General features: G+C 51.7%; 1 protein-coding gene across 1 annotated transcript in view; it reads left to right on the forward strand.

The window, feature by feature from the left end:
* The window catches only part of LOC135913409 (uncharacterized), a 134,574-nt gene that overhangs the window by 38,105 nt on the left and 78,550 nt on the right, over positions 1–17,919 (forward strand). The window contains exons 2-3 of the mRNA XM_065445992.2: positions 10,087–10,244; positions 13,068–13,134. Of these exons, the coding sequence (XP_065302064.1) occupies positions 10,203–10,244; positions 13,068–13,134 (109 nt within the window). The 5' untranslated portion in view covers positions 10,087–10,202. The remainder of the gene's footprint in view (positions 1–10,086; positions 10,245–13,067; positions 13,135–17,919) is intronic.

Below are 17,919 nucleotides of genomic sequence, written 5' to 3' on the forward strand. Positions count from 1 at the left end.
CGTTTCGGCAGGGGGACTTATCTTTTCCAACAAAAAACAGCGTGCGCTAACGGGATAAAAAAAGAAATAAAAAGTTAAAACACTCCGCTGAAAATGACTTGGATAACTCTTGTCGGTGATAAACGACGATAAGTTAGTTGCTCGTTAAAAGAGAACCTTAAATCACTCTCACTTTGAGACAGTGTTGGTAATTTAGCGAGAAAGCCGCTAAATTTATCGAGCTTTTGTAGCCATCTTAACATAATCTTTTTTTTCTTTCCTTGGCTGTTCTTTATAGACGCTAATAGCCGGTAGATTACCCCCTGTGAAATTCCTCAAAGGACTTTGACTATAGGTTCAGTACGTCGCCCCCATTTATCGCTACTTGTAAAAACATGCCGAACAACTTATTGCGTTGAGCCGTCTTGGTGCATGAAAGCTGCTTTTTGATTGACGAAGCACAATCTTGAGATATAACACTTTGGTTTGGGACAGGTTTGGGAACAATTAAAGCAAAAAAAAGAGAAAGTAATGAAATTTCCATCATGTTACCACCATCATCATCGCTTATTGACTTTTCTCTCCAAAGAAAGTGCTTTTTGCGTGGCGACCTGTTGGCGTTTTTTTAATAACGTTACCAACACTGCATCTATAGACAGCCTCTTTACAAAATTTTCGTCCAGAAATTGTCGTGGAGCGTTGACATTGAAAGAAGCGCAGTGACCACTTTAGTCGAGTTGCTGCGCTGCGATCAAGTTTACGGCGCGAGTCCTTGGCCCTCAAGGATAATGGAGAAAACTTTGACGCATCTGCGGCAGAGCAGCAGCAAGAGCTGAAGTATTGCTGTCCCAAAAGCATTGAACCGGTAGAGTGGAAATACGTTGGTCTCCAGGGCTGTGACTCAGTTTCATTTTTAACGCGAACCATGGGTCCTAAGGGCCCATGCCATGGGTCCTAACCATGGTTAGTACCCGTGGTGTTATGGGTCCTAACTATCATGGGTCCTAAGGGCCCATAAGCGCAGAAGGAAGGTTGAAATAGGTGCGTAGCGGCATGAGCCACCACCTCGTTTCAAAGCGGATGCTCAAAAGATTCGTTTATCCGATATCCTCCCCGAGTTGAGAGAGAGAGAGAGAGAGAGATTTTAATGAGTGCTGGGAGATTTTGCCTTGCCATGCGCCTGCCATGCTACTTCGGGTGGGGTTGGTTATGCATTAAATGACCTACTCATACACATTACACAAGTAATAAGCACTATAGCTTTTCTGAATGGTTTGGGGAAGGCAGGCAGAGTCAACTCGTTCGACTGCCGGCGATCTGTTATCCAGCAGCAAGATCGCGGTGCGGGCCTCAAAATGCTAGATTATGCGTCCTGCAGAACAGCGCAGGCAGGCGCGTTGACAAACCACATCACAAGCAGCACTGCTGGGGCCAGGCGAAGAAAACTGCACATTAAGACGCAGAACACATGGCGACAACCGGGAACGCTTCTTCCGACTAGGGTTTCTTCGATGGACACGTGACCACTATATATGCGCCCATCCTCACTTGTTAGGCAGCATAAAAAAATTAAAACAATAATAAAATAAAAATAAAGTTGAGGTGAGTTGAAGTCATTGTCAACGTCAGGCGACAACTTCTTGGCAGAACTGCTGAGACATGCGGCTGGGGACACTTGTTGATTAGCTGTATTGCTTAAATGATACGAGGCGTGCAGGTGCCGGTGACGTCGCACTGCCTTCGGGATCGGCCCGCGTTGCCAAGGACGTTATAAAACCGTCGCGAGGATACGCATCGTGCGCTGGCGTCAGGGTCGGCCGACCGAGTCACCACCTTCGATCGGCCCAGCTTTAAAGGGACCCTGAAACGATTTTGGCGATTTTCTACAAACGTACTGAGTCGTTAGAGTAGGTCCTTCTGATCATTAATTGATGCATCTAAGTGCTCTGCGTAAAGCGTGTAATTTATTATAAGGTTTTAAAAATACACATCGCTGCCGATCGCAGCGCACTGCTCGGCGGAATTTTAAGCCGCCCCTACCCATATGATGCAAATAACCCATATTACGTCACATGGGCGAGCTATCTGATTGGCTGACCAGGGCGCGTGGTCGATAATTTTTCCAACTTTATGGTGAACAAATGATGCTCGTAATAATTGGGATGTTAGTTACTTTGTTTTTGTAAAAAGAAAATAACTTAAAGAGAATACACAAGAATAGTTTTTTAGTACACTTCAGCACTTCCGGCACACAGCAAGTGTCGTCTGCTTGTGTTACAACGTACTCCATTTTGACGAGAGCTCCGCGGTCAGAGTCGGTCTCAGTCTTTTCGCGAGCACTATGATTCGACTTTGTTGCCTTGTGGACTGCAAACCTAGCGACCTGCGAACCGCGAGTCCAGTATTAGGGCAAACGCAAGCGCAAGGGGACAAGGTCTGGCCGCTTGACTGTGCCGGGATGAGCCACGAGATGAGCAGAAGGGCAAATGTGAATGGTCTGCACGGTGCAGCCACCTGGTGGCACAGAGCTCAACCATACACAGTAGCAGCAACGAAGTGTATTCTTTGCTGCTGGTGTGTATATTTCGCAGGAGTGTAATGATCAACACGTTGATTTATAAATGTTTAAAATGCTTTACACTTGGTTAGAGCAATATTTGCGCTTTGTTTGACTGGCTAAGCGCTGCGCCAGCAAGTGTCTGGACCATGCAGACCGATCAGGCTGCTCACGTACGTCTACGCTAAAGTTCCTTCATCAGCTTGAGTTTATGCCTCCAGTCATTTGCCGAAATGACCAGCTTGCCTGTTTTTAGCGGAGTACCGGACACGTTCGGCGCTACGACAGAATGCTCGCAACGCACGCTGCTTCGATAGCTCTTGGTCGACGGCCAAGTGGCTAGCGGAGAGGTCTCGCGCGGGAGGGGGCGTGCTCCTAAACAACCGGAAGTGAGCGATGTGACGTCGCATCGTGACGCTGAACCAGTGAGGGCGGAGCTTAGCGCCGCTCGCTCGGCGAGCGAGTTGAGGAGGAAAAGCATAGCTAGGGAGGAGGGTAACTTCTAATCGCTTGCAGCTCCATTAATACGTAACGCTTCACTTAAATTGTGGTGCGAATGTTCTACTTAAGCTGTACCCTACGCGCATACAAAATTTGTCCGAACCGTTTCAGGGGCCCTTTAAATTTCACTGTCGCCGTGATCGGCCCGCTTTCTCGGCCGAACAGCCGTCCACGCAGACTGGGATCGAGGAAGGGCCAAAGGGTGCAGCGCTTTAAACAAAACCGCCTAGTCAGCGCAACCGTGGCCAATCGGGCGCTGTGTTTGCTAGCAGTCCCATTGGCTTCGTAAGAAGCCACGCACCGTGGAAAGTACGTACGCGACGAAGAACGAGCGCCGACACGGAAGGAGGCGGCAGCACGGGCGCCCCGTTTTGTCCGCGTTCTTCCTCCCCCGCTGCGCTTTCTGGTCGTCGGCGAACACCTTGCGAACAACCTGGTCGGGGATAAAACCAGCTCGCGCGGTGTAAGGCCGCGTAAGGAAAAGTTGGCCACCGTGTGCGTAGCTGGTGTCACGTGCCAAATGAAGCAAGGAATGCGAGGTGCGGAATACAGAGGGGGGCGAGGGAAAGAGTGCTCATCGATACTCGCGCATGGCTTTCACGCACCTCCTTTTCTTTCTCTTCTTATCCTTCCCAGCTATTAACGCTGCCCCTTCCCACATCCCCCCCCCTCTCCCACCGACTTCCATCGCATCTGCCCGGCCGGCTGCCCCAAAAGGGACAGGTCGGTCTCGAAGCGGCGCCCCTTCCTGGACTCGCTCGGGCTGGAACGCACGGTGGGGGTAGCACGAGCGACGCGGCTAGCGGCCCCCAGGTGCGCGGCAGTCTCGGGGGCCGAGAAAGACCCTTCGAGCTGCAGCCGGTCGGGGGGCGAAGGGGGGCGGGGGAGAGAAGGGGGCATTTCCTTCGGCGGTGGAGAAACGGCACATCTTCCACCACTGGCGTGCCCCAACGGGGGGCTCTCCCATCCCCAACCTTGCTCGGTGAGAGAGGAGGAGGGCTGGAATTCGGTGATGCCCCATCACCCCCCCCCCTTTAGCCTCTCCACCGTGCACGCACACACGCACACACAGTGCCTTTCGGTGATGCCTCTCCACCCCGTCTTCGTCCCACTGGCTGTTGGCTGCTCGTCCCTTTCATATTTCTGCGACTGGCAGATGCTTGCAAATTCCTGAGGCTGTCCCCTTGCCCTCCCCCCCCCCCCCCATCGCCTTCTCTGTTTTCGACGAGGAAGGCCGTGTGAGAGGAGGCAGGGGAAGTAGCATTAAAGCTCTCCCTCTGTTTCTTTTGATATTTTATTTTTTTTTGTCCGTTCACCTATTCACTCTCTCGAGGCCCCACGTTGCGCCCTCACCTTTTTATTTTTTCCCCGGCCGCCCTTTCCCTTCTCTCGCGGTCCCCCTCTTGACTCTGCCTGCGTCCTCGCAGCTCTTGCGGCGTCGTTCGGCCTATGTGTTTGCCCGCGCGTGCGCGTGGTCGATCTTAGTTGGGCGCATTTCTCGTTTCTCTTATTTTTTTTCTTCTCAGATTCCTCGGCAGTCCTCTCTCTCGAGCTTCGTTCTTCATCGCAGGCGCCACTTGCGGTGAACTCCCCTCTTCTCGTCCCTTTCGTTGGCTTCCCCTCGTTGCATCTCTTCCTTGCTCTCCTCACTGCTCGGCCGTCCTGTGTTTCTACTTTCTTCCTTCTTCGTGTTCCTCCTGATTCGTTTATTTTTTTTTTTATTTTTTTCATGCGCGATAGCATTTTGTGTCTGGGCGCCCTCTTGGGTCTCTTCTCCCTCGCTCGCCGTTTTATTACTTCACACCACGTGCTCGCGTGTGGACCGCGTGTGCGTACAGTACAGCCACACGCCAGCAGAACGTCGCCGCGCCATCCGGTACGCACCGTGGTGGCGCTTTGTCTTCTTTCGCGGTCACGCTATCGTGCTTTCTTTTTATCTGGGCTTCTCCTTCGTTCCTTGCGCGCCATCGTTGCATTCCCGCCGCCTTCCTTAACACCCACCGATCGCCACGGACCAGGTATCGTCTCCTCTTCTTCGGCGGCAGCGGGAATCGCTCGCTCGCGTCGGTGCTGTTTGCGCGGCTGCGTTACGTGGGCCCGGTGCGTGATGGGGGGGGGGGCACCCGACGCGCTCTCCTCCTCGCGTCGGTGCCGTACTCGCTGCCCGTGGACCTTCTCCCGTCTTCTTCTAGTTCCCCCTCTCGCCGCGTTCCTGCTTGCCTGCGACGGCCGCTGATACTCCCTCGGCGCTGGCATTCGTCTTGTGGCCACCACAGCGTGCACCGATGGCTGACTTGGCCTGCAACACTCGGAGTGCGGAAACAGGCTGGCACGCATGTGGGAGCGCCGCGCGCTGCATTCCATTCGGGAGAGCGCCCGCCGATTCGGACGTATCTGCGCCGCGGAGCGTCGTCGCGTTGTTTGGGCGCGATGGTTGGTTGGACGCGCAGCAGTAATGATGATGACACGGAAGACAAGGGAAGGCACAACGGAGGCTGCGTGTTCTCCTCGTACACGATTTTCTCTCTCTATCTCTCTCTCTCAACTTCCAGCCCACATCTTCTGCCCAACCTCGAGGAATCGCGTGTGCGGTGTGCCCTATCGGATGCGCGCATCTTAGGCCCCAGCATTGTTTGTTTTTTTCTTTTTGTTTGTTTGGTTCGCTGGTTGGTGGTAGTTTCCTCCCCATCATGTTTACGTGAATACTTCTGCACCCGTTTCAGGGAGTGTGTGTGACATTGTGACCCTATCCTTGTACACAGCTCGAGCTTTTCGACTGCTTGGTCCGCCGCTCTGTGTCCTTGATTTGACGTCTGGGGCTTCGACGTCGTACTGAGGTCTTAGGTGCAGGCCGTGGAGCGGCACGTTGTCAGTCGGCTTCTGGAATGCAAGGACGTCATTCAGCTTTTCCCTTGCAAAGGTATCTTTGCGCCCTTTCGCGATATAAGCAAGGAGTGATAAAAGTAACGGAAATGAATAGGGAAAATTTAGTAATGGCATTGTAATCTCGTGCATACTTTATTTATATTAGAACGGCGTGCTGAAAATCTAGGTAGCGCTCCGCTCGTCCCTTTCAGCGGGCGCTTCGACTTGCACAAGGTGCGCGACGTATATACACTATGTTCTATGCACGAAGCGCTACGTTGAGTTTACATGCAGTGCAAGTGTGTACACGGTAACAGGGCAACTGGCTATAAGATTGTGAACAGCTTTCTTTTTTTTTTTTCGTGGTCGTAAGAAGCTCTTGCGGGAAGGCGTGGTGTTTCCCTAATGATCGGGACACGATTCGTCCGTCGATCGCCTTCCTTCGAGGGCCCGAATTGGGGAACGTCGGGTGAAGCGTTTTCGTCACCAACACATAAGAGATGCTCGGGCGTATGGCAATTGCCGGGCCAGTGCACGCCAGGCTCAACCCGCATCCTACATCAGCCGCCATGAGTTCATGCATACTAATGCCAATGATGTTTATTTTTACATCAATACAGCATATCGAAGTGCTTTTCCTAAAAGTGGCCGAGCATGTATACATTCCTGAAAAAAAAAAGAATAAGATCACCGACGATTATGACACGAGCTGTGCTCTTAGAAAAAGAAAAAAAAACAGGCGAGGATTTCTCAGTGCATGCGTGCATTGGATGTTGTAACCTTTGCTCGTTTGATGCGTAGATCCTGTGCACGCCTACCAAGGTGGTCCGCGCACAGTGTCGCGGGAGTAAACCGAAGAAATAAATGAGCCAGGGGCAAGACCGACCCCCCCCCCCTACCCCCCAAGGAAAAGAAAGCAAAGAGAAAAAAAAAAAATCACACTGGGGCCGCTCTTGCGCGAAACGCGCTTTTTTTTTTTTCGCGCGCTCCGGCCTTGTGTCGTGCCACCGCGCGGACAGCCGCCGCATTCTTTTTCCAAAGCGGGCGGCGGCGTTGCCCCGGCGTGCGCAACGGTTTCGACAGAACAGTGATCGAGCGGGCCAAATTAAAGCGTCGCGGCTCCCGAGGAGGAGGAGGAGAGATAAGCGCCCGATCGGCTTCGGTTGCGTGGCACGCTCGCGCGCCGTCCAAACTGTCCCATTTCCTGGCCCGCCGTCTCTCGCCGCCGACATTCTCGCTGCCTCCATTCTGTTTTCTTGGTTGCTTTATTTCTTTCTTTTTTTTTCGTGCTTGGGACTTGTACTGCGAAACGTCAACAGGAAAGAAAGCTTCGAGGAGGGGCGAGGGGGGGGGGTGAGGGGAGAAGCAAGGAAATCCGCCGAAAACAGGCTAAACATTTGAAAATGAAGGCTACGGAAAGATAATGAGAGAAAGGAATCGGCCACGCTCGTTTATTTTATGCTTGTGGCCTTGTTCGTGATTCTTTCCTTTTCTTGCTGTTGCGCCGCCTCCTCTGGTCGCAGAAAACCGTGGAATAAGGGAGAAAGGGGCGGGGGGGGGGAAGGGGGGGCTTAGCGGGGGCAACTCGCTCATCGCGACCCAAACTGCGGCGACATCGGCCCGCATAATAAAACACGCTGGGCCGTGTATAGACGGGGGACAAACCATTTTTATTACTCTCGTTTCTTTCTTTACTTTTTTTTGTTGCTGCTGCTGTTGCGGCCTCATCAGGCCCCTTTTCCTCCTCGTCGTTCTGATTGAGTACGTGGTGCAGCGCGCCCGCCCTGGTATATTATGGTAGACTGGGCGCACCACGTTCCCCGGTTCTCCACTTACCCCCCCCCCCCCCCCCCCTTCTTGCTATACTTAATGCATAACCAGTTTCGGATCCCCCGATTATCTCCCGTCCCTCAACCCTTTCCTTCGTCGTTCCGTTCCTGCCAACCATTATCCTTCTCCAAACCCTTTTCCTGCGCGACTCCTTCGCCGCACGAGAGAGTCTACGAGCGCTGTGTCGAAAGGGAAAGGCGAACGCGCAGGTTACACTATACCCGGCGACCGAGCGTAGTGGATGCGGCGGCGCTTTAATAAGCGCGCCCTTCTTATTTCCGTTGTCACCTTGTCCTCCTCCCTCTCTCTCTCGCGCGCGCTTGCCTCTGCCGCTGGCTTTCTCTCTTATCTGTATACTCCTCGAGGGAGTAGGGAGGATGTTTACTGACGAGTTTTCAAGGCGCAAACTGTCGCAATATGTCGACGCTTTTGTTTGTCTGCTTCGAATCCATCTCGCGAGCTTTCTTTGATGTCGCTTAAGGCGAGTTGAGTCCGTCCTCGTCTCCTTGTGTGATTTCACCTGCTGTCACGCGCTGGCCGTAATAATTATTTGAAGGCTCCTCCTTGAAACCACAAGTATACTTTAATGTTAGTATACTTAATAATGAACATTTTGCAAATGCTCTTTGAAATTTTCTTCTTTATTTTTCAGTATGCAGTAATTGCAGAGTTTGCTATCATTATATAGTGCTTTATTACTTAATTCTATGATGCCGTTTCCTGCGTGCTGTACATTGATATCCTGATGTACCATTTTTGTCATGTAATTTTTGCGTTTTTTTTCTCTTTTTCTCTTTCATTGTATTGTATAGCATAATACTGTTTATTCGATGCCATAAGCTGCTTACATTGATGTATGTAACCCCCCCACTGTAATGCCTAAATGGCGCGGTGGGTATGAGAGTAAATAAAAAAAATAATAAAGAGGGAGAGAGGGCGCGTATCTCGGAGAGGCAAGAATAGCCTCCGCGGTGTTCTTCCTACCTGTGCTACGGCTGATAAGCGAATGAAAGGACTCGTATATGAATGTGTCCGTGCGACTTGACGCGGCCGTATTTTCGATCATTCCATTTCGGTTTTCTCTCTCTCTCTTTGTTCATTCCCTTTGCCCTTCGTCATTGGCCAGCACGTGGCTCGAAGGCTACCGTGGAGGGAGCCGAGATGGGACACATGTTGTTACGAACGGACGATAATAAAGGAAGAGTAGCGACTGAATTGTAACGTTACAATGTTATAACAGGCCCTGATTGGCCGCGTTGCATTGGGAACCTTTGTTTTGTTTCTTGTTGTTTTTTTTTTGTTTGTATCTCTTGTGAACATTGAAGTTTATGAACACAGCACACAAATACAGAATTAAGTTGCTGTCCAAGTGCTATAAAAGCTGGCCTCGAAATGAAGCTGCCAGGGTGACCTCCTATCGGTAAATGTGTGAGTTAATTACATTATAAGGCAGGTGAGTCAAAATTAGGAGTAGGCGTACAAAAGGTTGAGCAAGCATTATAGTAACATATAATTTAAAGAAAAATAGTATAACGAGCGCATCTTTTTGCATTTCGTTAAGGCCTGTACGCGCATCGAGAAAAATAAGACAGCGAAGAAAATGAAAATATTTATGGTATACTTTTGTTCCCGAGCAAGCGGCATTGAAAGTAATACGGATGGGTTAATTCCAAATACGAAACACAGCCAAATAACGTGCGCGTCATACAACACGTAAAACTATGTACCCAATTCGCAAAAATATTAGTGTTACAATAATTCAAACTACAGACCAAAGCCTGAAATTCGCGATATAGAAAATGTGTATGTCGATTCCGTGGAAACCGTTTAACTCTGGTGATAACGTTATACGTTGTATTTGTGTAAACGTCTGCTCGGGTTGTCGACGTTTAAGCGTGCGATGTTGCTCTGTGTACGGTGATGGGGGGCGGAGTAGGAAGGCTTTCGCGTACAGCAAGTTCCGAAAACTTAATCCCCTCAACCACGACGGCTCTCGCAGCCTTGCCTGTTTCTTTGGACGTCGAATAAGATCAGTCAATCAAACCAACAATTTTACTAATCACGCGCAGTGAGGAACCTGACCTCCTATACAGGACGTGGTGGCCTATGGCGGTCGTACTGTTGTTGGGCAAAAGGTCAAAAGACTCGCGTACCTATAACGCGACCTTTAGGGGCACAATAAGGTTGGGGGGGTCAGCGATAAAGGCATTGTATAGACGAAAGAAGAACACGCGCAATGTTCAGACGCAACTGTTCTTGTGCCCTCGTTCATCGTCGCAGTGGCTGTATAGTCCGTTTGGTCTTTTGTCTGTGTACGTGTCGCTGACGCCGGCCCCCTTGTGTTCCCGACGCAGGTGGCGTGCCCTGGCGGTGCCCGTCGCGGGGCTGCTGGTCCGCCATGTGCCGGACTGCTGCTGCTGCGGACCGGAGCTGAACGAGGGCTCCTCCGCGTCGCTGCCCCAGCAGCGCCATGCGGGCACGACCCCCGCCCACCACCATACAGGGCGTGCCGGTGAGGGATGCTTGCTTCTCTTGCCTCCTCTCTCTCTCTCTCTCTCTCTCTCTCTCTCTATCTCTCTCGAGGCCGATCGAGGTGGCTTCGCGGCTCGACAGTTCTTTTTTTTCTTTTCTTTTTTTGGTGAAAGCAGCCGTGAAAAACAAACAGCCTACGAGATTTGGCGCAGATTGTGCAAATCCTTGTCTCAAAGTATCGTTGACGACTTACAGAAAATCGTCATCATGTGTTCCCAGGTGCACCGGGTATTATTACATAAGTGCCCGATGCGTACAGTCGTCTGAAAACGAATGACGTCGTGCTGCGTGGCTGAAGCGAACGATAAAATCCTGTTCCTCGAAAATTGCGTCGGGATAGAGAATACTTTTTTTGTGTCTGAACCTTAACAGAGAGAGAGAGAAGGGAAGAAGGAAAGGCAGGGAGATTAACCAGACTGAGTCCACTTTGCTACCCTACACGTGGGGAGGGGAATGGGGAGTGAAAGAGAGAGAGAGAAAACTTAGGTGTAGGATGTCTATAGTCGGGCACTCAAGTCTGTTGCCTTCAGGTAGTGAAAAAGCGCTCTAACGGCTTTCTGGGCTAACGAACTGTGAGGCCAGGCACCCAAGATCTTCGCTTCCGTAAATGGCCTGTCATCCAGTCTATTCAAGGCACACTGGAGAGTCTCACGTCGATTATCGAAGCGAGAACAGTGGCAGAGAAGATGACTGATGGTCTCTTCACACTTGCACTTAGCGCACATTGGACAGAGTTATTTTTAATCATTGCGTATGGCGGATAGACAGGCAAAATTGTACTGGCCGATTCGCATTGCTGAAAGAGAGGAAAGTTACTTGCACGGGAAGCCAAAATGTGCGACTCACTAACAAATTCACCGAATTGTTTTTTATATTAATCACTTTAGCGCACATGTTATAATTCACGAATTGGAACCGGTGAGTGGACGAGGCTCATGTATTCTTTTAAATGGATTTCAAAGGCCGGTACTACAGTTTAGAGGTTCTTCTTCTTTTCTTTCTCTTTTTTTTTCATGGGCATTTGACGCAGCGCTTATGTAGCAAAAATGCAAGGAGGGAGGGGACGGCAGATAGAAACATGCACCCTCTTGAGAAGCAGATATTTTCAACATTGAGTTTGCGAACGTGTTGCCCGTTGTTCAGGTGGGTGGGTGTACAGGTAGTTCTCTAAAACACTATGCGCCGGCTTCGCATGCCTCAGCAACTTGTACCTGACACATACCGCGTCTCCTGGCGAAACCGCAGCGTGTGAGTAGTCCGGACATACGCGTTCCATTATTCTGCGACCGAATGCAGTTGGCGTTCGAATTAATTTCGCCCAGCACTGCCAAAAAAGGTGTTTCATTTCAAGGTGGTCATATCAATATGGTCAACAGCGCACTTTGGCACGAGTTTGTCGGTGCTCATCTCAAATCTAATGCTGCTTTGGATATCCGTTCCTAGCGGAGATGTCGCGAGAACTGGATCCGATAACTGATGACTTCAGTATGTCTGTAGGTCACTTTAATACTTTTTAATACAGTACGTTCCGTAGCGTCCCTTTAGTACTTCCAGGTGGTTCCTAGCGGACATGTCACGAGAACTGGATCCGATAACTGATCACTTCAGCATGTCTGTAGGCCACTTTAATACTTAATACAGTACGTTCCGTAGCGTCCCTTTAATACTTCCAGGTGGATGTAAATAAACATTGATTAAGTTCAAGATAATTCTTAGTAGTAAAAGAAAGCGCATGCTATTTTCCGAATCCGAAACTATAGAAAAGGCTCGGAAGAGCATTCATCACAGAGGCGACTGGCACGGACTGCAGGACATGGGCGACACGCTAGGTTAAAAACGGTTGGCGATGAACACGTGTTCGATGACAACTGCAGCGAGTACGTTTGGGACCCTTTAACAAATTTATTGGGTCCCGGAAACTAAGTGTATATGTACAGTTTAATCACGTTTACAATATACTTCAGACGAACCGCGGCCCTCAGTATCGATCAGTATCATTTCAGCCGTGTCGAGTCGTGCTGCGCAGGCGCCCCCTATAAGTGGTGTCGAGGCATCGCACGCGGACAGCTTCCCCTGCAGCCAGCAGAGGTCGCAGCTCACTGCCTCGTAACTCTCCTTCCGCCACGCAAACTAACCCGCTTCTGTCACACCCATTTGCGCGGTAAAAGACCATTTGTCATCGTTATATTTGGTCTCGCGTTGTGCAGCTCACACACACACACTGCGTGCCCCGTGACCGGAGCGCGCGCAGTAGCTGCTGCGTTTGGTTGTGCGACCCAACAGGTACACGAACGAGCGAAGGAAAAAAAAAAAGGAAAGAAAAGGAAATCGAGAGTTGTATATCGAGCATTGAAAGAGGCGGCAACGCGGGGAGGGAGTGACGGCTAGTAAAACGGCTCGGTAAGCTCGCAGGCCACTATCGCGCGACCATTTCCGGAGAGAAACGCGGTTGGGAGAATTGGCCGCTCATCCCGATTTTTGTTCGTGTACCACCGCTGCGATTGGCGAGCAGGAGGGCGCGTAGTCGATCGGAGGGGGAGAGTCAGTTCGCGAATTTTCTTCTCCCGCTCTCTCGCTCTCTCGCCTGTGCGCGCATGATTGGAGGTGGGGCAAGGGAGGGGGTGCACTCGAGTGGCCCCTCTGTAGAGCCCGCCAAGCGCGCGCGTCTGAAAGCGCGCGCTCGCTCGAGGGATGTCCCGGCGCGGCGTGCTCCTCTGTCGGCATGCGCTGCTGCGTCAACAGCGACGCGCGCAGCGGCGCCGGCAGGCCCGTGACGACGTGCTTTCTCTTGGCCGCCTGGCAGGTTCCCTGGGGAGTGTCCCAGAACGACCTCGAGGCGGTTGAGGACATCCTGTCGGCCACCTCCCTCGGTGAGTAGCCGCACGCCTCTCATTTTTTTCCTTCTCGCTCTCTGTCGCGCCTGTCTTGCGAGTGGCGCACCGCTTCCCATGCCTGTAAATCCGTCGGCGGAAAAAAAAAAAATGAAATGCGGCCATTCCGGCGCGAAATAAAACTGGAGCTCTTGGAGTTCTGCTTGGAGTACACTTCAAAGTGCACGTGGAGCTCGCTGCACGATCGTTGCTGCTGCGTTCCGCCCACATCGGAATTCGAATGGTGCGGTCGGGGAATCTGACCCGAAGTGTTCATCCGAAGAGACGTCGCGGCCGCTGGCTGTGCCGCAGCGGCGCGTCCGCAGTGTCGCCCGCAAATTAAAACGAATCGCGCAAGCAGTTGGCTTTTCCGCACAAAGCTTTCTTTCGCGGTGAAGCCAGCTTGAAGTTTTTTTGTTGTTTTTATAGCAGCTTGCCTGGTTTTGCTTAATTCACCCCATTTCACGGAGAAAGTAAAAGTCCCGACTTATTTTCTTGCAGTGTCGTCGCAAATGTTCTTGTTGCCTAAACGCCCTCGCTCCGCAAGTAGCGTCGCATCTCGTGTCTCCAGTTGTGCACCAATTGGCTGCCTCTCCACCGCGCTATGCGTACGTCGCCGAAACGTTTGTTTCTTTTGACCGTTGAATTGCCGTTGACCGTCGACTGTGTTCAGCGGAGTCGCTATCAGTTCTACTTGTGCGGAGAAGTTCACCGTGCCCGTGCTAACTGCGACTTGATGGGAAGTTTGGCCGCTACACGAAGTATAACTATCCAAATACGACTTTGACGTGCAGTGTAATCAGCTAGTAACAGTGAATGACGCCGCGACTTTTATCCGCGAACCCTGACCTCGCTTGATGGCCTCATCCGCGCTGCGCACAGCTGTACAGGCTTGTATTGTATAATTTGCGATTGTGTGCTTTCGCCTTGTATGTAACCGTGCTTCGCTTGCCGTGTCCGTCATAGCTGTCCTTTCTGTCTATACTTCCTAGCTGCTCGCGTCTATAAGCTCATGACGTCTCAAGCGCGCGACCCCCAAGGACCTTTTCATGTGTCGCCCTAATTCTGTGCCGCTGAGGCTCACGCGTCGCTGTGTGAGCAACCTAAAGTCCGCGGCCCGCTGTGAAATGCGTGCTAATTCCTTGGCTTGATGCTTCACGTGAGTTTGAGGCTGCTGTTGCCGTGGAGCTTCTTATGTAGCTCTGGCTAGCGCGGATTCTGACGCCACCGTACGCGCGAATTTGTTGTTCAGGACGCCGCGATGTCACGGTAATGCCGGGATATGGAAGTTTCAGGTTGTCTTCAACGTGCCTATATAGGCTAAGTCATGCATGGCTGCCCAAGTTAAGCTTTCTCTAAATGAAAGCTTCATGACGTGTCTTCGTTCACCCGTAATGCGTGTTACATTAATGTTTGCTCACGTAGATTAGAATGAGTAAAGGGAGGAATACGATTGAAGTCGACCACCACTGTGGCGCGAACCTTCGCGCTATCTGACCTTCTCGTTTGCCTTCAACTATCCGCTAGCACTGTTCACGTTTGAGTTAACTGTTCACGCTAGCATTTGAGACACCGTTGTAGCAGATAGTAAGTTGTGGCGGACGGAACGCTGGTCGCCAGACAGGTCTTCAAGGTGTCCCGGCACGTCCGAGAAAGATGCCAATCCGAACCCACTTCTCAGCATTTCCTTGCGTATACGACAGAACCGCCAGCACCGTCCTTTTCCTCTATGGTAATTATGAGAAACGTCCGCGACCGCCCCAGGCGGTTCATGTAGGTCTGACTGGCGCAGTCAGCGGTAAGTGATACAGAATGCATTGACTGCGCACGCGCGCATTAGGGTCACCTGTGCTGCGGTGCGCAATTAACGGCAGAACAAATGAGTCACGAATAGTTACCGGCACGAACTGCTCAAACTAGGGCGCAACAAACGCACGGACCACCAGGATTAAGGGCACCCTGAGCAGTAAGTGCTCCAACATTATATCTTTTTTAAGATTGCGGGTCACACTGAAAGGAAAACAAAAATGCACGCTGTTTTATTGTCGGCTTGTTGTGACCTAATAAAGTGATAGAATATTGATGTTTATTTGAGGAAGAGCGGTTCTGTTTCTAAAGTCGATGGGACAGCAACGAAGATGCGTTGCGGGAGGAGGAAGGAAGCAAGGAAGCAATACCTGACGCTGTTTTTTATGTTGTTGTTGTTTTCGGAGGAGGATATTTGCGGAAAACGTCGCGGTTGCTGCTGGTCTATGCTCACTCAGTTGAACAGACTTTTGGACCAAGGAATCGATTACCGTTTGTTTTTATGTTCATTATTTATATATTTGTTTTTTTCATGAATCTGTTGTTGTGCTTGTTGGTTTGCCGTATATTGCTATCTTTTGGACGATGGGCGCATCCACTTCGGTAACCACTGCAAATTTAACTATGGAATGGCTTGAGCGTCGAGCACTCGCCTCATTCAACTCGCCGCCCAGAGTCTTCCTACGTTACGTAGACGATGTGTTCTGCATAATTCAGCGAGAAGAAATTCCTTCATTTTTGTCACATTTGAACAGTATTGAAGCGTCTATACAATTCACAGTCGAGGAAGAAAAAGATGGCGAGCTTCCTTTTCTGGACGTCCTCGTAAAACGTGACAGGCGCAGTCTGGCATTTACCGTGTACAGAAAGAGCACACACACAGGCAGGTATCTGCATTTTAATTCAGTGCACCCGATAAACCAGAAGAGATCGGTAGTAGCCTCTCTTGTCGGCAGAACCAAGCGTATCTGCACAACGCCACAAAGCCGTGCTGCCGACCTACAAGAGGTCCACCGTATCTCTCGGCATGTGGCTACCCGAAGTCGTTTGTGAACTCGGTGGAACGCCATCTGTCTCAGCCCCCAAGGCCTGACTGTGTGCTCCCAAGAAAACGCGCCCCCATACCGTATGCGCCCGGTGTGAGCGAGGGCTTAGCCCGCGTTCTACGCGGGTATGACGTCCAGGTAGCTCACGTACCGTCCCAAAAATTACGCCACCGGCTGGTAAACGTGAAAGACAAGCTTCCAAAGACTAAGTTTCCTGGCATCGTCTACGGGATTCCATGTGAAGACTGCGACTGCGTATATATCGGCGAGACAGGAAATTTCGAACAGCGGTTGAAGCAGCATATCAACGAGGTAAAAAAGAAAAAAGTCGCCTCAAACGCCTTGGCGGAGCATGCAGATGACTTGGACCACAGGATTGATTGGGATAACGCCAAGATATTAGAAAAAGAAAGAAATTTGACGTCAAGACACCACTTGGGATCTCTCCTAATCCAAATGACAGATAACACCCTCAACCGGAATGACAGAACCCTCCCCCCCCCCCCCCCCCATCTACACGCGCTGCTTACATCATATTTTAAAACCATATAAACATTGTATCGCACGCCCTTGATTTCATTGTGAACAAGGCCCCCCGTCAGGGGAGCCGAAACGTCTTTTCTTGTATTCATTTAGTGGTCGGTGTCCTTTTTACCCTTCTTCATGATGCCTCCCGACCAGACGGGCTTCCGTCAAAACCTCGACTTCATTGCTATCTTCCACCCCAAGAACGGCACAACCGTCTAGACATGCACCCTGTGTTTTCTTGCCTATTTGATTGAATTGTTTTCGCGCTGGTAACTATCGCTACAGTGTTCTTCAGTGCGCGTGTATGCATATATATCTCAAATCTCGCACCTAGCCGAGCCGACGGGATATTGAAACTTTGTATCGCGCTCTTTCCGTTCGGACGGCGCATTCGCGGACGTACAGCTGAGCCCTGCGCCGGGCTCACGTTGAGTGAATTCCAGCCGCGGGCGTGTGCTACCTTTGAGACAGCCGACGCGGCCTCTTGGCCACGCGCATCAATGCTTGAAAGAGGGCGTCACGTTCCCGAGCTGTTGGGAGCAAACGCCGATGGAAGTAGGGCGTTTTGCTACGACGGCGGGCGCTTGCCGCTCGTCTCCTCGCGCATTTTTCGTCACGCCGGTCTCTCTTCCCTGTCCCTCAATCATTGTTATACAAACCAACGGCCGGGTTTTGTTGCAGAAGAAGCCGCTAGCGGCTCCCCCCCTCCCTCTCGTCGATCAGCCCGTGGGCGTCTCGCTCGAGGACCGCATCGCAGTCCTCTGCCACGGCCTTCTCGTCCGAGCGTACCACGTGCGCAGCCTCGCAGCAGTCAGGGTGGGCCGCCATGGGTCGCCTCGGTGCATCAGCGCGCCGCCTGGCGGCGTCGCCAAGGCCCCCTAAACGGTGGCCGGACGCCGCCTCGTCGGCGAGGGCTCGCTAGCCCCGAGCGCCGAGAGGTCTCTCTTGATGAGCGCCCCTGACAGCCGGGCCATCTGCCGCCGCCGTCGGGAGGGAGGGGGCGAGACGTCAGTCGCGCGGAATGCGGCCCCTCGCTAGCTGGCGCGCGCGCGCGCGCGAGCGATCTTCGATATTGCGGAGCGCCTGGTTGTCGCGCACTGTGATTTCGGGGCCTGTTGGTGAAGCATCGGGAGAGTCCAGTTGTTGTTGCGGCTCCGCGGCCAGCAACAGCGGTCGTGCTTGATTACAGGCGCTCGCGCGCCTGTGTGTGCGCGCGCGCGCACACACACACACACACACACACGCGCGCGCGCGCGGAGCGGCCTTTTTCTCAACGTTGCCAAACGCAAACATCGTCCCGTCACGCGACAGTATCCCACGACGAGACAGAGAGCCCATCACCCTGTCAGGGCTACCCGGCCATTTGGCCGCCGCCAGCCGCTTCTCGCGGTAGCCGGGCCTAACC

Source organism: Dermacentor albipictus, chromosome 4 (genome assembly GCF_038994185.2).
Source record: "Dermacentor albipictus isolate Rhodes 1998 colony chromosome 4, USDA_Dalb.pri_finalv2, whole genome shotgun sequence".
NCBI classification, from domain to species: domain Eukaryota; kingdom Metazoa; phylum Arthropoda; class Arachnida; order Ixodida; family Ixodidae; genus Dermacentor; species Dermacentor albipictus.